Source organism: Platichthys flesus, chromosome 19, assembly GCF_949316205.1.
Source record: "Platichthys flesus chromosome 19, fPlaFle2.1, whole genome shotgun sequence".
Lineage (NCBI taxonomy): Eukaryota > Metazoa > Chordata > Actinopteri > Pleuronectiformes > Pleuronectidae > Platichthys > Platichthys flesus.
Genome location: NC_084963.1, coordinates 1,509,124 through 1,530,996, shown reverse-complemented (window position 1 = coordinate 1,530,996; position 21,873 = coordinate 1,509,124). Strand labels below are relative to the sequence as shown.

The 21,873-nt window shown below is 45.6% G+C and overlaps 1 protein-coding gene across 1 annotated transcript; it reads right to left on the bottom strand.

Moving 5' to 3' along the window:
• Positions 1 to 453: 453 nt before the first annotated feature.
• Positions 454 to 21,853, bottom strand: atp8b1 (ATPase phospholipid transporting 8B1). The gene is made up of 30 exons (XM_062412602.1): positions 21,655 to 21,853; positions 15,536 to 15,718; positions 15,291 to 15,388; positions 14,072 to 14,185; positions 13,887 to 13,985; positions 13,683 to 13,744; positions 13,497 to 13,569; positions 13,344 to 13,414; positions 11,611 to 11,693; positions 10,670 to 10,828; positions 10,436 to 10,524; positions 9,995 to 10,185; positions 9,681 to 9,765; positions 9,047 to 9,170; positions 8,674 to 8,717; positions 8,173 to 8,329; positions 7,893 to 8,081; positions 7,050 to 7,162; positions 6,782 to 6,946; positions 6,080 to 6,191; positions 5,918 to 5,993; positions 5,206 to 5,338; positions 4,997 to 5,125; positions 4,758 to 4,914; positions 3,234 to 3,457; positions 2,908 to 2,991; positions 2,538 to 2,783; positions 2,295 to 2,433; positions 1,975 to 2,105; positions 454 to 1,841 (listed from the first exon to the last, which is right to left on the bottom strand). Exons 2-30 carry the CDS (start codon positions 15,696 to 15,698, stop codon positions 1,605 to 1,607), a joined length of 3,747 nt encoding a protein of 1,248 aa, XP_062268586.1. The 5' UTR covers positions 15,699 to 15,718; positions 21,655 to 21,853; the 3' UTR covers positions 454 to 1,604.
• Between the last annotated feature and the right edge of the window lie 20 nt (positions 21,854 to 21,873).

The following is a 21,873-nucleotide window of genomic DNA, read 5'->3' as shown; positions in this document are numbered from 1 at the left end:
ACAGTTTTAAGTTAAGCAAAACAGGTTTCTGTCTAAGAAAGATTCTCATTTTATTCAGCTAATTTAGTTTATTATTAAAGTGAATTGCTGGAGAATAATTTGTTTTCCATGTGTTCATGTCACTCAAAAATATGCATCCAATTCAATTCAGGGTCAAATAGTTAAAAAAAAAAAAAAAAACTGTTTCACTCACAAAAAAAAAGGGGCAAAAAAAAAAAAAAAAATCACCACACCAGGAAGGGTGAAGGCATCGGGTCGGCTGGCCAATGAGGGGCCCCTTTTTATTTTTCAGGGAGTTGGCAACCCTAGTCCTGATGTTCTTCATCAGGAGACTCATCCTCTTCTTCATCAGTGTCACCCTGCAAAAACACCTGGTCCAACTTTAGAATAACAGTAGTGGTAGTTTATTCTAAAGTCCAGTGTCAGTGTCCACAATAAAGTTCGAAACACGTGTCAGATTGCTAGATGTGCCCTCGGCTTTTTATTAACAACCACACGTTAAAATCCCATCAGAGGCCGAGCTGCTGCTGGTTCCATGGACAGCGTCACAGACTCCATTCATTCAGGAATCAAACACAGGAGCAGTCAGAGCGTGTCAGGTTCGGCTTCGCACTGTTCAGCAGATAAGATGAAAACACAAACACACACACACACAACAAATGTCTTCTTGGGTAAATTGTAAACAAACAGTAACACACACAGAAAGTAATCCCAATTTTTAACGACCTTCTAAACGTGTGGCTTAATTCTGAGGAGAGAAAAGAAAGAACAAATGTTTATAAAAAGATAAACCAACTTTCCCCTTTAGAAGTAAGAAGCACTGAAGTTTAGACACTTGTGGGGGGGGGGCATGGTCACACCTCTAAGGCCACTTCTACACAGCAGAGGAGAAAACAGCACTATTCACAATTTATTTTTAAATTAATGCACTTTATAACATCCGGTATAATCAGGTCCCACCATTATTCATAATAAAACATTAAAAAGAGGATCCTCTGACATGTTCAGCTTTCACGTGACTAACGGACAAATTAACTGGAATCTTGTGATTTAATAAAACAGCCTCATATCAAGTGCTGTGCAGACCTCAGGGCAAGAACTGAACCTTTAAAAGTATCACAGCGTCTTTACATCCGGAAAAAACTGACTAAAAACAAAGCTTTGATTTTTAAAATCCTGAGTTAAACAACGTTGTCAGTCACGAAGACGACTGCAGGGCTTGGACCCGGTGCCCGGCCGCCATCTCCTCGCTGGGCGGGTTCCTCTGAGCTCCTGTGCAGAGGGAGGAGCCGGAGGCAGTGGCGTCCAGGTCACACGCTTCATTCGACTTCCTGCAAATCGGCTCCTTGGTCCAGAAGCTGCTGGTTTCGTTTCTAAAAGTTGAGCGACTTCAGGAGGCGGCAACGTTTGTTCATCCCCTCGTAAAGTGCTGGAGTTTCCCGAGGGAAGGTTTCAAGCTGAGCCGGCTCCAGACGTCCCGTCGGGGACCGATTCAGCTGCGACGCCACAGATAAAATGAAAATCCCAAATATTTACAACCCTCCTCCTCCTCCTCCTCCTCCTCCTCCTCCTCCTCCGTCCCTTTGCTCCGTCTCTCCTGCTCCTCAGATGTTTTCTGCCTCTCTTTGTGGAAACTCCCTGATGCTGTCCTGGGCGCCGCCCCGGGCCGGTGCTCGCCGCCGGATGCTTCTCCCGGACGAGATGAGGTCGGCGTAGCCCCGGGAGTGAGAGAAGGCGTAGGCCGAGCGACGGGAGCGCTGGCCGCGCTGGAACACCGGCGGCTTCTTCTTCTTCTCATCCTGCAACATCTCCATCTCGTACCTCTTCCTGTTTCTCTGCACCTGGTGGACGAAGGGAAAGACTCGAGTTACACTGGAAACTCTTAATTTCATAAGACTCATTTCAGAAGAGACGGGACACTGTTAATGGTCCCACCAGCCGGGAATCAAACCCGTGACTCCCTGCAGGTCTCACCTTGTCTCCAACAGACGGCCAGATGGTTTTATGGAGGAACTGGATGCAGATGACGGGCAGCAGACTGATGCCCACGGTCAGGATGATGGTCAACCACAGGTAGGGCTGTCGCAGGGCGTTCGAGGACACACCTTCAAAACGTACAACACGTCAGAGGAGGGAAGAGGCCGGTTGAACTTCAATCGCATAAATCTATGTTTCAGCTGTCAATCATAACATTTCACATCATCAAATAACCAATTAAAACCAACAGCTGAACAAACACCAGTGTGATTAAAGCTCTTTGGGGGGAAGCCCAGACGATGTGAATGTGCTCTGACCGGTGAAGGTGAAGATCGAGGGGAAGATGACGTGGATCCCTGCGCTGTGGATGTCGAACACGATGCCGAAGTAAATGGCGATGCTTCCCAAAACGGCGAAGCAGTTGACGAAGGTCCAGTACGAGGTGTCCAGAGAGATCTGATGAAGACGAGGGGAGGAAGTGAATCAATCGTTTCTATTCCTCACTGCATCGTCAACTTTTTTCTGGTTCACAGAAGAATGTAAAACACGATGTGCCCGACCTGCAGGTTGACGGTGAAGATCAGAGACGAGGCGAGGACGACGGCGAAGGACTGATAGTCAGAGGGAGCTTCTCCGTCCTGGCCCATGGTCTGCAGGAAGGCCCCGTACGGGATGAAGAAGGTGATGAGCGAGACGAAGATGCCGTGGAACAAGCTGATGAAGAAGTTCTTGTAGTTGAACATCGACCCCGTCTGGCCGGGAAGGTAGAGCTTCGGGAACTTCAGGCTGAGTTTGTCATTAACGTCCTGCAGGAGGAAGAAGAGGAGGAGGAGGAGGAAGAGGAGGAGGAGGAGGAGGAAGAGGAAGAGGTTCTAGATGAGTTTCTCTTTTCTCCTTCTCCACACACATGAAGTGTTTGGTGTTTCTTACCTGGTCGAGAAGTCCGACGAGCAGAACAGGTAAACTGCTGTAACACAGATTGTAGAGTGTGATGAACCAGTCCTCGTAGGCCACCTGCAGACATCAGTGGAAACATGATGCATTATGGGATATAAAATCTGATTGGCCCGACCGAACAAGGAAAACGGATCAAAGATAAATCCAAGAATCACTTTGTTTGGGTCCATTTCGTGGATCCAGTTCAGTCAATACTTCATTCTACTAACTTTAAGATCCTAAAGAATATTAACGCTCACGACTGGACTCATGAGGAAAACACGTTCACATGATGCCGAGGTTTAAGAGTCTCCGCTGACCTGAGCCGAGTATCCGCTGAAGAACGAGTACCAGAAGTGAACCAGGGTGAAGGCGAAGTTCTTGAAGAAGAAGAAACGCAGGAACTTGCACATCCGGATGTAGGACCAGCGCCCGTGCACCAGCAGGAGGCGCTCCAGGTAACGGAACTGGGCGAACGCGTAGTCGCTGGACATCACGGCCTGCATCCCCTCCTGCCCACTGATCCCCACGCCGATGTCTGCAGCTGGAGGAGGAGGAGCAGAGAGGTTAGAGGAGGAGCAGAGAGGTCAGAGGAGGAGGAGCAGAGAGGTTAGAGGAGGAGGAGCAGAGAGGTCAGAGGAGGAGGAGCAGAGAGGTCAGAGGAGGAGGAGCAGAGAGGTTAGAGGAGGAGGAGCAGAGAGGTTAGAGGAGGAGCAGAGAGGTTAGAGGAGGAGCAGAGAGGTCAGAGGAGATCTGAGAGGTTAGAGGAGCAGAGAGGTCAGAGGAGATCTGAGAGGTTAGAGGAGATCTGAGAGGTTAGAGGAGATCTGAGAGGTTAGAGGAGGAGCAGAGAGGTCAGAGGAGATCTGAGAGGTTAGAGGAGATCTTAGAGGTTAGAGGAGGAGCAGAGAGGTTAGAGGAGATCTGAGAGGTTAGAGGAGCAGAGAGGTCAGAGGAGATCTGAGAGGTTAGAGGAGATCTGAGAGGTTAGAGGAGGAGCAGAGAGGTCAGAGGAGATCTGAGAGGTTAGAGGAGATCTTAGAGGTTAGAGGAGGAGCAGAGAGGTTAGAGGAGGAGCAGAGAGGTTAGAGGAGGAGCAGAGAGGTTAGAGGAGGAGCAGAGAGGTTAGAGGAGCAGAGAGGTCAGAGGAGGAGCAGAGAGGTCAGAGGAGGAGCAGAGAGGTCAGAGGAGGAGCAGAGAGGTCAGAGGAGCAGACAGGTTAGAGGAGCAGACAGGTTAGAGGAGCAGAGAGGTCAGAGGAGCAGAGAGGTTAGAGGAGCAGAGAGGTCAGAGGAGCAGAGAGGTCAGAGGAGCAGAGAGGTCAGAGGAGCAGAGAGGTCAGAGGAGCAGACAGGTTAGAGGAGCAGACAGGTTAGAGGAGCAGACAGGTCAGAGGAGCAGACAGGTCAGAGGAGCAGACAGGTCAGAGGAGCAGACAGGTCAGAGGAGCAGACAGGTCAGAGGAGCAGAGAGGTTAGAGGAGCAGAGAGGTTAGAGGAGCAGAGAGGTTAGAGGAGCAGAGAGGTCAGAGGAGCAGAGAGGTCAGAGGAGCAGAGAGGTCAGAGGAGCAGACAGGTTAGAGGAGCAGACAGGTTAGAGGAGCAGACAGGTAAGAGGAGCAGACAGGTCAGAGGAGGAGCAGAGAGGTCAGAGGAGGAGCAGACAGGTCAGAGGAGGAGCAGACAGGTCAGAGGAGCAGACAGGTCAGAGGAGCAGACAGGTCAGAGGAGCAGACAGGTCAGAGGAGCAGACAGGTCAGAGGAGCAGACAGGTCAGAGGAGCAGACAGGTCAGAGGAGCTCTGAGGAGCGTTCAGGTCAAAGCAGGGATTCACTCAGCTCTTACTCTTGATCATGTTCACGTCGTTGGCTCCGTCCCCGATCGACAGCGTCACGGCCTTCTTGTACTTCTTCACCAAACTCACCACGTTGGCTTTCTGCTTGGGCGTCACACGGCAGCAGATGACGGCTTCACACTCACAGGCCATGTCCACAAAGTCCACCTGCAGACAAACAGCGGTTACAACATGGTCTGCTCAGCGGCTAGAACATCTGGAGGTTCCGTGCTCAGAGCTGAACGTGTACTTGTCTCATCTCCTTCTCCCGGTCGTCGTTGGGCTGTCCGTCCTGAGGGTTGTTGGGAGCCGTCCTCTTCCCGAGGCGACGCAGACGCAGGCGGCGGCGCTTCTTCTTCTTCTCGTACAGAATCTCGTTCTAAGAAAGTGAGAAACCCCAGAGGTCAGCTCGATCCACCATGTTGGTCGTACGGAGAACTGGTCCTGAGGGGAACTCACCAGCCATCCCCCGGTGATGATGAGGGCGTTCTTCCCCGGCTCGGTGAAGAACGGCTCCGGAGTTTTCTTTTTGTTGAGACGGGAGGGGGGGGGCTGGTTTCTCCTGTTGGCCTGACGAAGAGTCAGCTTCTCACTGGAGACAGAGGAATTCATTAATAACCTGTGAACCAGCTGAAACCGGCTGGAACCAGCTGGAACCGGCTGAAACCAGCTGAAACAAGCTGAAACTGGCTGGAACCAGCTGAAACCAGCTGAAACCAGCTGAAACCAGCTGAAACCAGCTGGAACCACCTGAAACCAGCTGGAACCAGACGGCTGAGGAGGGAATTCAACCGAGAGCAGGAAACAGCTGACTTCGGTTCAAGTGTTTTGCATTTCACTTCACTTTTTATATCTTTTATTTATATATATATATATATATATATATATATATATACACATTTTATTTAGATACGCTTATGTCTAAATGAATGTTACTTTGTATAAATATTAGAAAAAGGGTAAAGAGTAAATAAGAAGTAGACAGTGAGTAAATATATATAGTTTATTTTTATTGCTTTTCTGATGTGTTGTATTTATTGTGTTTTTATGTTTCTATGTTCATTGTGTGCATCAATAACCAGAGCAAATTCCGTGTGGGTGTAAACCTACTTGGCAATAAATACTTCTGATTGGATTTCTGTACAAGCTGAGATGTTTTGAATCCACTCACTTGACGTCTTCTCCGTAGTGGATGGCCATGTCGTCTGTCAACAGTGAACAAGCATATCCGATGTTTTCTGCCGTTTCTGGAGGAAAACATTAAAACATTGGTATTTTAAGTGGTATTCTATTTTGTCTCGTAGCATCTTGGGAATAGACTCTCCTCTGTTACCTTTCTTATCTCCGGTCAGGACCCAGATCTTGATGTCGGCCTTGGCCAGTATGGCGATGGTCTCAGGAACTCCGTCCTGCAGCTTGTCCTCGATGGCCGTCGCCCCAATCAACTTTTTATTTGAAAATAAATTGTGATTATTATTAAAATTACAAATTCTCCACGGACACCAAACTTGTACTTAAGGATTTAAGTTAACACCTTAATGTCTGAATTAAAGTCCATATATATAAAAAAAAATATGATTGTGTTTTTGGCCTGTCATACAGATGCTAAATTAAGTGGAGATTGTTAATTTCAATATAGCATATACAATAGATACAATTTGGGTATGAGGCCAATTAGCGGCATTAGCCATAATGGGCATAACATTAATTTAACAAATTTATGTATGTAGATTATTATATTGATGCTTTTGCTTGAAATTGAACAACATATGTTTTCTGTTCTGTCACAGTATTTCAAATACAGCTTAATACCTCAAAATAACTTAGCTGCACAGTCCCAAGAGGCTAGTATGTATTTCCCACTCCGACCACTAGATGGCAGCTGAGTGCTTCCATTACCTTCCTTGGTATGTGTAGTATTTGCACCATCAGGCACAATCGTCACCTCGGCATTAAAACCGGAATGGGGTTTGAGGCAAATTTGCGACATTCGTCTAAAAGGGGTTCCTTCTGTATGTGGGCGGTTCCCTCTCACCATGAGGTTGCTCTCGATCTCCTCGTACACGTGGTCGAGGGCGGCGTCGCGGTCGCTCATGGACACCTGAGCTTCTTTGTGTTTCCTGGACCAGGCTTCGAACTCCGACGCGCTGATGTCTTTGTAACACAAGCAGAGCGTCCGCAGGGTCTCGTTGGCAAAGATCTGCAACGACAACCAGGCACACACACACACACGTTTATGTTTCTACACAACATCCTGCAGGTGTGAAACTCGTTGGTGTGAATGAGGAAGAAGGTGAACTCACATCCAGAGCCGTCTGGGTGCTCTCCTTGTGTCGGGTGTTGGGGGAGAGTCGCTCATAAATCACCGTGTCGGCTCCTTTGCAGTAGAGACGAATCCGTCCATCAGGAAACTTCACTGTGAGAGAAGAGAGAGAGACATTCACTTCACTGTGAGAGAAGAGAGAGAGACATTCACTTCACTGTGAGAGAAGAGAGAGAGACATTCACTTCACTGTGAGAGAAGAGAGAGAGACATTCACTTCACTGTGAGAGAAGAGAGAGAGACATTCACTTCACTGTGAGAGAAGAGAGAGAGACATTCACTTCACTGTGAGAGAAGAGAGAGAGACATTCACTTCACTGTGAGAGAAGAGAGAGAGACATTCACTTCACTGTGAGAGAAGAGAGAGAGACATTCACTTCACTGTGGAGAAGAGAGAGAGACATTCACTTCACTGTGAGAGAAGAGAGAGAGACATTCACTTCACTGTGAGAGAAGAGAGAGAGACATTAACTTCACTGTGAGAGAAGAGAGAGAGACATTCACTTCACTGTGAGAGAAGAGAGAGAGACATTAACTTCACTGTGGAGAAGAGAGAGAGACATTCACTTCACTGTGAGAGAAGAGAGAGAGACATTCACTTCACTGTGGAGAAGAGAGAGAGACATTCACTTCACTGTAGAGAAGAGAGAGAGACATTCACTTCACTGTGGAGAAGATAAATCACATTTAAGAAGCTGGAATCAGAGAAATGGGACTTTTCTTTATTTAAAAAAAACTGAAATTGAAGATTCCATTATAAAGATAGTTGAACCTGAACGTGCGTGTGTGTGTGTGTAGTTGTGTGTTTGTGTTGCCCTCTTACAGATGATGGACATGCGCTTGCGGTCCGAGTTGAAGTCGAGCAGCGCCAACATCTGGTAGGTGGTCTCCTGGTCCATCTCCTTGATGGTGATGGTGTCCTGGGTGCGGGACAGGAACACGTAGCCAAAGTTCCTGGCGGCTGTCACCAGAGCGCCCTCATCAGGAGACGCAGCCTGGTACACCAGTTCACCTGAGAGAGGGGCGGAGCTCATTACCAGTCCTCCCTAAAGGTTGACTGACAGGCGCCACAGCCAATCACAGGCCCGGGGGGGTGTGGTTACCGTCTTTGTGCTCCACCATGACGGTGTGGCAGAGCGACAGCAGCTTGAAGAACTCCGACGCGTCTCGGTCTTTCCCGGATCGGACCACAGAGACCAGCTGATGATCCATGAACTGGAACTTCCTGTCAGCGAGAGGGTTCCAGCTCCAGTCCACCGGCTGACGAGGGGCGGGACAGACGGGGATCAGTCCAACAAACTATAAACTACATACACACTTTACTATACTACATACGATAAATACCAGTATTCTATACATACAAATATATATGTTGTGGATGATTGTTTTAAGATTAACTATTATTATATACTAGTACACTATACAAGTACATACTAAACTGGTAGAGTAGCACCAGTACATGCAGTTTATAGTACCCAACTGAAGTATTGGTCTTAACCAGGTATAACAAGTTTTCTTCTTCTACAAACGAAGCTCAAACTAACTTTAGTCACATGTCAGTTGTTTTATTGTGAAACTCTAAATCAGTGTCTGTGATGTCTCACCCGTCCTCGGTCCAGCGTCACCCCCTCGGCTGTGGTCGGGGTCCCTGAGGACATCACCAGAAAACAAAAGTCGTTTTCTTCTTTGCACTTTATCAGTTTTATTTCACATCAGTTCCGTGTGAGTTTCATTATTTAATTTCACGGCGTTGCTTTGTTCCTTTGTTCTCTCCTGTAAAGAAACTGAACTCTATAATTACAACACAAATATGTTGCGTGACTCTTTCTGAATGTTTCAGATAACAAGGCGGTGTCACACACGGTAAACACACAACTCTACTTCCTGCTTGAACACAATCTTAGAGCCAGGTGTTTGAAAGGTGCATGAGGAGAGTGATTGTGCGTCAGTGTGAAAAGACGCCGGGCGGCTCGGTACCGTAGCTGCGTCCAGCGATGGTGCACTTCTTGAACGCCATGATGTTCTGAGTCAGAGTTCCCGTCTTGTCGGAGAAGATGTACTCGATCTGCCCGAGCTGCTCGTTCAGCGTGGTGGTCCGAGCCTGCAAAAGGACATTTCACATTATATCTATATCTTATAAATTAGTTTTCCCAGTGTAAATTGTATAAATACGGGTTTAATTATATTCCTGTACGTTTGATCTTTTTACTTTTATTGTACTGTCCCAGATTCATCTTTTAAAAGTTCATCTGCAAGAATATGTAATTGTATGGTTTTTCCTGTTTTTAACTTTTTCCTATAAATAAAGATTGTTTTTAAAATTTATATTTATATTTTCTAAATTACGTCTTTGTGCTGATTTCTTAGATCCTTTTTGTATATTTTATTAATAACAGTTTTACTCTAGTGCTGCTCATTTTATCTTATTACTATTATTTAGTATTTATTACCATGATTCATCTTATAAAAGTTCACTTGCAATAATATGTAATTCATGACACATTTTCGGGAAGATGAATTATTTCTTTCCTAATTTAAAAAGAAGTCACAGAATCTTGTGAACATTTTGATCAAAAAGTGAAAATACAGTCTTCAATCTTTGGGATTGTACCTTGGCTGGAGTGTCCTTCTCTGCGTAATACATCTGCAGGTCCCAGTTGATGAATTTACTCTGCCCCAGACGAATCACCTCCACACTGAACAAAAAGCAAACACACAACACAACTTAGTCTGACGCTTTCTCACTGAGGCAAAGCTCCTGCTGGAATTCTCTCATTAGACTGAAGCTGCGCCGGGTTTTTCGTCAAGTCACAATAAACATCTAAACGTTGTGTGAGTCACGATGCTTCACCGGCCAAACTGCAAAAAGACACAAGTTATTGTTGAGTATCTGGACGAGTGTGTGTGTGTGTGTGTCTCACTGACCTGACGTAGAGAGAGATGGGCACCATGGTGTTGAGCACGATGATGTAACCCCAGAAGCTGAGGAAGCCTCTGTAGGCGGCGCTCTGGTACTTGCCGTCGAACAGATACCACGCTTTGCTGCCGATCTCTTCGTACCAGTAGCTGTGACCGATGGCGAGACCCGCGGCCATGAGGAGCAGCACGGCGAAGATCTACAGGGTCAACACACACACACACAAACACACACACACACACACACACACACACACACACACACACACACACACACACACACACGCTGAGGAACAGGTCGTAGAAACTGAATTACGAACATTAAATATAAACAAATCTCTTCCGTTGCATACAATATAAATCTGATAGTACAGATCACTGCTGACGCGTGACCTTAATGACACAGAGGTAAAACTGTTTCCTGATCATGTGACCACTGGTTGAACTCACTGTATAAACCATGTAGTTCATCAGCTCGTCGATCTTCGTCCTCTTGAACCTCGTCTTCCCTCCGTTCCTCATGATCTTAGTGTCGGCACCTTCACCACAAACACAGCAGTGAGAATACGGATCACTTGTACCATTAACCATCGATAACCTCTTATAGATCAATGTTCAAAGTTAGTGTAAATTCATCAGCTATTTGATCTGAACACACACAGACACACACACACAGACACACACCTGCGAAGATGACCAGGCCGTGGCACTCCTCTGTGTTGCGCAGCTTGCAGCCGCGGAGCAGCAGGTTGTCCAGGTCCAGAGGGTAGCGCTCCCTCTCCCACGTCATCGTCCCCATGAACTTGTCCAGACGGTTGTTCGGCTCCTCGCACTCGATCAGAGCTACGATGAGACAAGGACACACAGAGACAAAGAGACAAGGAGACACAGAGACAAGGAGACACAGAGACAAGGAGACACAGAGACAAAGAGACAAGGAGACACAGAGACAAGGAGACAAGGAGACAAAGAGACAAAGAGACAAAGAGACACGGAGGAGATCAGAGAGAGTTAGAAACAGAAAAGGGTTCATCTACTGGGAAGCATGAACAAGTGGAGCTACAAAGTATTGAGAGATAAACGTCGGTATAAAAAGTACAATTACATTTTATTGTCAAAAGCTGCAAACACATAACTGGCTCTAACATAAATTAAATAAACACTTAGGTGGCAAATTGTACACAAGTTTAATTCAACTTAATCAAAATTACTTCAAGAATATTCCTCTCATACATTTTAAAAGCTAAAATACAAAATAATTATGAAATAAAATGTTCTAGTCCCCGTCCACACTTAATAATAAATGGATTATGTATTGTTTCTCTTCTTCAAAATGAAACGAGTCAAAACGCTTGTGAAACTCTTGCGTAACGAACATTTCATCAGACAAACAGACTTTATCTGAATTCTTATCTATGACTACAAACCTTATCAAAAAGAGAGAGAGCTCGTATCTTTATTTACTGGCACCGCAAGAAAGAGTTCCTCTATTTGTGGTGGGTGTATAAAAAAAAAAAAATCTGTGTCTCTTAATAAACTTGTGTTTTCTGTTCCAATTTCAAAATAGAAATGTGTTTTTAATTTAGATAAATAAAAAGCGGTTTGACATCTTGTAGTTTTGTTACCGTTGAAGCAAGCGAGCTGTTGCTCCTCCTGCATCCGCTCGTCGGTCACTCTGGGACCCATCTTAAACTTCAGGTTCGTTTCTCTGTGAGGACAAAACACAACAGACTGAACGACTGGAGAGGACAACACAACCTCAGGAAACTAAAACACAACCTCAGGAAACTAAAACACAACCTCAGGAAACTAAAACACAACCTCAGGAAACTAAAACACAACCTCAGGAAACTAAAACACAAGAGACTGAACGACTGGAGAGGAGAACACAACCTCAGGAAACTAAAACACAACCTCAGGAAACTAAAACACAACCTCAGGAAACTAAAACACAAGAGACTGAACGACTGGAGAGGACAACACAACCTCAGGAAACTAAAACACAACAGACTGAACGACTGGAGAGGACAACACAACCTCAGGAATCTAAAACACAAGAGACTGAACGACTGGAGAGGAGAACACAACCTCAGGAAACTAAAACACAACCTCAGGAAACTAAAACACAACCTCAGGAAACTAAAACACAAGAGACTGAACGACTGGAGAGGACAACACAACCTCAGGAAACTAAAACACAACCTCAGGAAACTAAAACACAACAGACTGAACGACTGGAGAGGACAACACAACCTCAGGAAACTAAAACACAACAGACTGAACGACTGGAGAGGACAACACAACCTCAGGAAACTAAAACACAACCTCAGGAAACTAAAACACAACAGACTGAACGACTGGAGAGGACAACACAACCTCAGGAAACTAAAACACAACAGACTGAACGACTGGAGAGGACAACACAACCTCAGGAAACTAAAACACAACAGACTGAACGACTGGAGAGGACAACACAACCTCAGGAAACTAAAACACAACAGACTGAACGACTGGAGAGGACAACACAACCTCAGGAAACTAAAACACAACCTCAGGAAACTAAAACACAACAGACTGAACGACTGGAGAGGACAACACAACCTCAGGAAACTAAAACACAACAGACTGAACGACTGGAGAGGACAACACAACCTCAGGAAACTAAAACACAACAGACTGAACGACTGGAGAGGACAACACAACCTCAGGAAACTAAAACACAACAGACTGAACGACTGGAGAGGACAACACAACCTCAGGAAACTAAAACACAAGAGACTGAACGACTGGAGAGGAGAACACAACCTCAGGAAACTAAAACACAAGTCAAGTTTCTACACATTAATATATAAACACATCTGTTAATAATATAATGAGCTGAGCGTTGGTTCCATCAGTGAAGACCGGAGTGTTCCATGAAGGCGTTTCCCTCTTGGTGGCAGAATGTTCAGTGTCACAGGACGAGGTGTCTCTCTCTCCAGAAGCTCTTTACTTGTTTACCTTCCTCTTATCAGTGTTGACCCAACGCTGAATGAAACCACTGATCAAACACACACACACACACACACACACACACACACACACACACAGGTCTCCAGCCGTGGTGATGACTCATCAGTTTGATTTTACAGTTCAAACCAGAGTGAGCAGCTTCATAAAAAAGTTATTTATCACAGTAACTATTGAATCTCATGTGGAGCAGAAGAGTTTCAGGAGCTCTGGACTTTGAGCTTTTAAATTTACAGAACTTTCATATTCACATCAAAAGAGATGAGAGAGAATCAGTGTGTGTGTGTGTGTGTGTGTGTGTGTGTGTGTGTGTGTGTCCTTTAAGGTGGAAAGTCAAACGGACACTTACCCGTCGAGCTCGGCTGTTTCTACGTAACACAAGCTGTTGGGGTTGGAGCTGGACAACAGCAGGATGTCGGCCTGCAGACACACAACACACGTGTGAATAAAGTGATCAACAACACAATGTGCAACACAAGTCTCTACATGAACGTCCAGGTACCGGAATGAAGTCGTTCTTCTTCAGACGGACCACATCTCCGACCTGCATGTTCCTCCACTTGGTCTCCTGGAACCTGAAGAAGAGCAGATCAGTCTTTAACATGGGGGGGGGGGGGGGGGGGGGGGGGGGAGAGAGATTTCATGATTTTTAAACTCAAAGCTGTCAGAATATGAAATGAGGTCCGACCTGCCGTCCAGCAGGATCTCGCTCTTCCTGTTGTTGATCTCCTTGTCCATCCTGTGTCGCGCCTGAGAAACAAAACTCCCCATTAAGACCAGTTACATCGAATAGTCAACCAGTACAATCACATGACCACGTACGAGTAGTCAGTAAACTCCTCTAGTTATAGATCTAAATACATAGAACCGTGCATGTGTGTAGAATTCTTACCAGATCGTCCACCAGGTCTTTAATGGCCGTAACTCCCAGCACCACCACCAGGGGAATCAGGGTCGTGTACCAGGGCAACGTGGTAATGTCTGGAATAATCTGACAGGAGAGAAAACATGGCGGCTCTGGATGATCTGTGTCTTTCTGTGAATGAGAACTCGGGTCGTGCACGCTCCTTCCTCTACCTGCAGGATGAGCAGACCCAGGAAGTAGAGGTTGGCCGCTCGCTTGAACTGCTCGTACAGGTTCAGGGGCAGGAAGGTGAGGGCGTTGTACTTGTACGTCTTGATGGCGTTTCCCTGCACGAGGAACACACAGCGGCAGAGATCATCAGCACGGGGTCGGCCATCGCTGCCATTACGATTCACACGTTACTGCATCTGTCAGCATTCGTTATTTATACGTGAATCTTTTATTTGATCTGCTGCTCATCTGGACCAGGACTCCAGGAAGAAGTGATTTAGAATCCAAACGGGAACTTCCTGGTTAAATAAAGTTGAGCGTCTGGGAAACTGATGACAAGTTAAATAAACGACCTCCCTGTGGAGAGAATACAAACTAAATCAGCAGGAACAACAAGGAGGATCGATTCAGATGTAAATTTAAAGATCAAATTGTTCGAAACATGTTCTGGCTTCAGCTCCACCTCCTCCCACTCCGTCTTACGTGTCTTTGAGTGAGACACAGGTCGACCTGCTGGACGATCGGGTTTCAGCCTCTGCTGAGAAAACACAAAAGCTCCTGAAACAAAACAAAGGCACTGATCCGAGTCCCTGAGTCACTCCAGAGAGCTGGAGCCTCACGTCCCCGGACAGAGAACTTCACAGGACGTCAACTCCACCGGTGGAACAGACGAACTGAAGATCTACAGAAAGCACAGCTTCCTCCTCGTCCCACCTCTCATCCCTGTTCCTAATTAATCATCATTTAACAACAGAACTGAGGCATTAACAGGTGGATGCATATCTAAACACGGGAGCCCTGATGGAGATGAGTCAGCACAAACAGAGGAGTGACGTCACGAGGAAACAAACTGGACACTTCCTCGTTGGGGTTTTATTCCCTTTTCGTCATCGTCTCACGAAATGTTAAATATTCAACTTTCAAAATCCCTCACAGACTTTTAATATCAACCTTCAGATACAGGATACAACAAAGTTTATTAAAGTAAGTTTATATTTCTGTAAGTAATTGGACAAATCATCTCATCGCCTCTCGAGGAAGTTTTAAATCGTGAATATATAAATGGAGCAGGTTGATTGATTTTAGAAATGAACTGAATCAAAAAGGCTGGAATTGGATCTAACGCCTGACGGATGATTTCAACAGAAGAGAAGTCCTCATGATGAAGAGTCGACTCCATGTGCCTTTATATAATAAACAGTTTCCTTCATGTGAACTTACAGAGTATCTGCTCTTCTTGATGCACAGGAAGACCTTCTTCTCGAACTCCGGCAGGTGGTGGTACGGTCGGTCGTTGGCTTTCACCTTCCAACCGATCTCTGAAGAACAAAACAGTCATTCTTGAATTAATCCTCAGAATGTGATAAGTTAATTTTGTCTCTCTCTCTCTTCTGACGGAGCCATGTTTGTTCCCTCCGTGCTCAGCTGTGCACATCTCCATCCTCTCATCCAGATCAGTGACTCACCACTGGGTTTAGCTTCCACCGGAGGTTGTGGGACTCCTGGTGCCTCCACTTCTTCTTCCTCCTCTTCCTCCGAGCTCACCTCCAGCTCATCGTCCGTCTCATCGTCACTGTACGGCATGACCTCATCGTCCGGCCTCAGGGACGGCGCAAACCGCCGACTCATCTTTGCACCTCAGGTTATTTCTGAGAAAAGACAAAAAGAGTTTCAGCGGATCAACACGTGTAACGTTCACCTCGTGAAACGCACCAATGCTAACTGCTTCTGTCATACTCCTGAAAACACATCATCCAATGTTATCGTTCCAGAGAAAGTTAAGTCAAACACTTCAATGACCCCCCCCCCCCCCCCCCCCCCCCCAGGTGACCAGTGATGTAATGAACCTGTCTCTTGGGAAATCCTGTCTAACGGCTCCTGGTGTTTAACTTGACATTTCCCCATCAGCTTCATGTTTAATGCACAAACACCTTGTGTTGTTTTGTGTGTCTGTGGTCATGTGACACACCCATGTTCCGTCCCTCCACAGCCTGTGTGTTGTGTTGTTGTGTGCAACTTCATCATCAACGTTTCACAACCTTAATCCATATCTGCAGTAAAGTTCCAACCAGTGTAAAGGCTCATTGTGCTGCTTCAATGTTTGAGGCCATTGAAAACATCACTAAATACACTATTTACTGAAATGGTGTATCTAGTGCCCCCCCCCATCCATGATTTCTGTTGGTACTTCTCTATTTCATTTGTTTCACCTGTTTGCATTCGCTTTCAGAGGATGTGGACCAATATCAACGAATGAAAACTTGTGAAATTAGACCTTCAGCTACTTTAACTGTTTCTCAACCAACTGCTTTAAAGCAAACGTCATGTGAAGAAACTGCAGTTTGACTGAATGAGCTCGGGGTGGTCACACAAGTCTGCACAGGAAGGCTCGGTGAGGAGGGGGAGGGAGGAGAGAGAGAGAGACACAACAAACCTCCAACTTCATAAAGATCAACAGTCGTGTTGACGAGTCGGACGTCAGGTGTCAGTGTCTCCACTGGACTGAAGGACAAATCTGAATATCACACGTCTTCCCCTGAGATCCAATCTTCACTCAGAGTTGTGTTAGCTCAGTGTCGTCATCCGACAGAAGAACAATGTACCACACCTAAAAGACGACTAAATATAACGTCGGCTGCGACGCTCCTTTAGAAAAGTGTCATCACTGGAGGAATGCCCGGCACGCCAGGGAGACTAAAAATACACCGCGCCCGTAAAGGGTAAAGGTCAAATGATTGAGTTATTAAACTGGAAAAACCAGAAATGTAATCATAGGATGTTTAGTCCAAATAACAAAGTGATTGAATGAGAAAATAAATCAGTCACTAAGTTAAACAATCTATGTATTTTATAGTAACATGTTTTTAAATGTGCTCATTCCTTTAAGTGCCAATTCAGATAGGAAGTGTGGAAATAACCCAGTTCATCCTTTTTACCTGATGCTGCAGTAAAACTCTTAGTTTAAATACTTAATTAGATCAGACTCCAGAGGGCGAACAGAGACGAGAAACCACGGAGCTGAATTGATAGAATCTCACCCCCATCCCCTCCTGGTGTGGGGGGGGGGGGCTGCTGCAGAGGGGTTGTACGTGACCAGGGAGGAGAATGAATGTGAAATCTGAATCATGTGGGAAGAAGGAAGCAAACAAGGGTTCTCTGAGTCCAGGAAGAAGCTGATCAGGCAGCAGAGTGACGAACTTCTAACAGGAAACAAAAGATTAAATGGAGGAAGCGTTGGTCGAACTCGTATCAGAGGGAGAACGACACACAGAGTCAACAGCCACTTGCATTCAATCAAGATGCAGCAGGTTACACAAACTCAGAGATAAGTCATCTAAATGTTATTGTTCCAGATCAAGATCCATGAGTTTCCAAACATCTCAGTTTCTGCTCGTCCAGGAGTTTTCAAACTAAAGGTCAGTTTCAAACTTCTCAGTTTTAGTGGGTCTAGAACTTATGAGCAGTTTGGACACCAGCAGCAGATCTGACAAACACAGTGTGGCTGCAGGATGAAAAGTGGCCTGAACGATCAGGTTAGAGAGCAGCTGCTACGAGAGGAATTAATGAACCCGAGGAGGGGGGTTAAAAAACAGGAAGTGCTTATTGTATTGAAGTAAATTAATAAGTTTGAAAACACGTTGGTCAACACTTCCCCCCCCCCCCCCCCGCGACATGCACCAGCGCCGGTAAACAGCCTCGTTAAAAAAGAACTGCTTCTCCCCCGAGGACGCTCGCCATTCTGCCACCGACCAATCGCAGGCCCAGCTGCGGTGGCGGCGGCAGCAGGACAGCGAGGTTTCTCTCATCCCGGAGAACAGGTTTTTGATATCGGGGCCAGGGCGTCGCTTTGGCAACAACAATGAGCGGGGTGGGGGCGGGGGGAGGGGCTCCGGCAGTGGGACAACATACCTGAGACACGACAGTGAAACCTGAGAGGAGGGAGGAGGTTCAGTGCTCAGAAGAGCAGGCGAGGTAGAGTCTCTCATTTCTCCTGGTGTGTCAATGAAATCTCAAGAATTATATTTGTTAAATACCACAAGTTTGTAAATTCACCATTAATAAAATGGAATGAAATATCCCAGAAATAGAAATAACACTTATAGAGGACACAACAGTCAAAATCACCAATTCACACAGTAACACTCACTCACTCAAATATCTGCCCTGAAATAAGCCTAATTTGTTCCATCAAGGTTCGGGACAACAACTGCATCTTAATCTTAAGTTTGTGTAATTTCTTTAGAAATTCAAGAAAGTGTTGAAAACGTTTATCTCACATTGTTACAGGAAGTGAAGCAGATTCCTGATCCACTCCAAAGTGTAATGTCCCAGAGCCAAACCACTTTATTCAATCATGTTATTGAGGAATTCTGCAAAACATCTTTTAATATTCGTTTCCTTATTCACTAAATCTTTTTACTTTCTTTGCATTTAGCTGAAGTTTTAAATGGAGCCCGACCGATTTATTATTATTTCAACCTATTATTTATAAGTTGAATGATATGAGCCTTTCACAGAGTTATTTATCATTCATTTGATGGTGAAATGGAAAAATATCAGACTCAAGTACATTTCGTTATCGGAACAACACAGAGATGATTTATTTTGGGAAATTGCTTACTCCCTGGATCAGTATTGGTCCTAAACAAATCCACAAGCAAATCTTTTAAACAAATTTCCCTAAACGTTTGACACGTCCTGAGTTCAAAGTGATAAATGGAAAATAAACCTCCAGAAGAAAATCCTGTAAATGGCTTTTTAAAATCTGAAGTGTTTCTCAAGACGAGAACCTGCTCGTGACTGAAGCCAGAGGAAATACTGAAATGTGAAGTATTCTCCTGGGCGGGCGAGAACAGATCTGCAGCACCTGAGGGGGGGGGGGGTCTGTTCTGTGACACTGAGCTCAAACCTCATTCAAACAGTGTTGGTCAAATAATTAGGTCAACTATTATTTTATACTACAACACAACATGTGGCTTTAATGATAATTACTTTAGGAGTTTGTTTACTTCTATTAATCATTGTTGACCAGAGGCGGAGGTAGGATTTTTCCTCACTCAGGGGCCACATAACAAACAGGGGGACCCAATACATGTTTAATAAAGTACAATTCCTTATTCAGTAAAGTCATATCTCATTTTGACATTGGCTCCAAAGCTTTGAGCAAAAACATATCAGACACATTTATCAGACAGTCATTTAACAAATTATTTCTAGTTAATTTTAAGTTATAGTGTTTTAAACTGGGGGATGTAAGACTTGTTTTTTTGTTTAAAACAAAAGAACAAATGTCTCAGGTTGTAATGTTCAGTAAAGAGTCGACCAACATGTTCAGGGACCAATCACATTCCAGCTGAGGCCGGTGCCACTCAGGCCCCGCCCCCTGGAAATGACAGAGCAAAAACACCTCTGCTGATATTTCCTGTTGGTTCAGTTTGGAACAGAAACAACGAGGATCATGTTGATCCTGTGATGATTCTGAATATCAAGAGAGATTTATCATTATAGACAAAACCATTAATCTGCTACTGGTTTCACAACTGGTGCATATTGTTATTAACAGAAGCATGTGTGTCTTATTGAAGTCTTCTGCTCACAGCTGGAGTCCAGACAGACAAACCCCAGAGACACCAGCTACTACTGCAACATGTCCTCCCACACTGCCAGAGCCCAGGAGCAAGGCACCTACTGTACCCGAGTTAGAGGTTCATGCAAGATGAGGATGTCCTCAAACTTTGGGGTCAAACCTTCACAGACGTCAGTGACATTTTCCTGCTGATTTGGTTTCAACAAAACAGAAATCTCCAGAGCGTTCAGACAAGGGGGGGGGGGGCATTTGCAATCTTACATACGAAGAACGTCCGATGATCCTCCGGAGTTCAGTGCACGTTTCAAACTATGTGAAGAAAGTTCTTGAGGGTAGTTTGTGGTCGACTCTCGGTACAAGAGTCTCGGCACCGGGTCGAGGAGAAGCTGATCCTCCTCACAATATGCAAAATGAAGCCAAGGAACCCGAAGACGTGAGGACACTTCTCAAACAGGAAATCAACCGTGTGGTCCGTATGGAAAACGTCTGAAGGTTTAAAACGGCTGCAGTGACGCCTTCACCTCGGATCAACCTTCCCTCCATTTGCCTCAGAAGTCACGATTCAAATTCTCCCTCAGCGTTTTCGAGTTCGACCATTTCCATGAGGGGGCCGACATTTCCCTAAGCAAAGGACTCAGAGGTGCCCTGTCAGCAGAAGACGAGATGCTTGTTTGTGGAGAAACACGGAGTTGGGTTTGATGCGTCACTGTGTTCAGACACAACAGCTGAGAGCGAGAGGGTGTGGCTGAGGATCCACACGACCCTATCTGATCAGAAGTATCCATCAACCGTTCTGCTGAAGACCGACAGCTCCCGAAAAGAGACCAACTCGTCTGAACCGCCCCCCTGGTGGCCGGCTGATGTATTACAGCTCATTGAACCCGTCCCCTCCATGTTAGCAAATGGGCACAAGGACCAAACCAAGAAAAGATGTTTCTGATAAGTTTGGGTTTCGATTCGTTATTTTGTTGAAACGACCGACGTGCGGATCTCTACTGTTCATACTACCTCTCTGAATGACATCACCACCAGGAGAACTGGAAACAGAAACTCATGGATTGAAGCTTTAATAACAAATGTTCTCAAAATCGAAGGATGCAATTTGCGTGACATTTTCATTAAGACTCATAGTTCCTACAAAAGACTTCAGGTGGCGGCTGTGATCAGGACACGCCTCCTTCACCTAGTCAGTTTATTAGGTACAGCTGAATCAACACCACAGTTTAACGCAGCAGTAAATCCCACAGCTTCACTACAGTTTATGAGGAACCTGATTTGACTAGATGATCATGATGGAGGCTGCAGCTTGTTGACCTATATTGAACAAGAGGCGTTTGTACTACGGTCAACTTGTTCCACACTAGTTCTTCAGGAAATGTCCATTCCATCCTATTTAGTGACCCTCAACAATATGACTTTACTTTAACAGGTAATTTGAAAGAAGCTCACAGGTTCTAGGAATTTTGTTTTGGATTAGGAAACAGTCTAAACGTTCCGATGAAAGCCAAAGTTCTCACAATGTCAAATTTGCAAGTGTGTAAATACAAAATTATGTTCTGGACAGGATTTCCATGAGGGAACTGGGAGGGGGGGTGAAGGAGCAGCGGCTCAGATGAAACCCAGATCCTCCTCCAGGTGTTCTCAACTCTTTGTCTCGTGTCAATATTTGCTGATATTCAAATTCAATTCAATTCAAATTTCAAATTCGTCCTCAATCACTTTATTCTCACATTTCAGACGTTTTACGTGATTTTCTAGTATTTCACAGTGAAACCTGTTGGTTCTGTGAGACCTTCTGACCCGACACCGAAGAGAAAAGAGTAAAAATCTGTTTCAACGTGTTTAAATCAAGTTGTCAGAACAATTAAAAAGGAGCGACTGTGGAGGAGGAGGTGCAGCAGCAGCCCAGGTGAAACTCCGGTCCTCCTCCAGGTGTTTGTAGAGTTAATCTCTCTCTCTCTCTCTCTCGGGTTCATGTGGACGATGGACGCTTCTCACCTGATGTGTGGATCGGTTTCTATCGAGTAAGAAGAAGAATCCCGGTTGTCAGTCGCAGTCCGGACGCTGGGTCACCGCACCATGTTGTCTGCTCCTTCCTGCTTTCAGACGGTTCTCCTGCGGCTCCCCGCCCTCCTTCCCCCGCTGCCTGCGCTGCTGTGCCCCGCTGGAAACCTGCCGGACCGGTCCGACTTCTCCGCCTCCTCCCGACGAGCACGT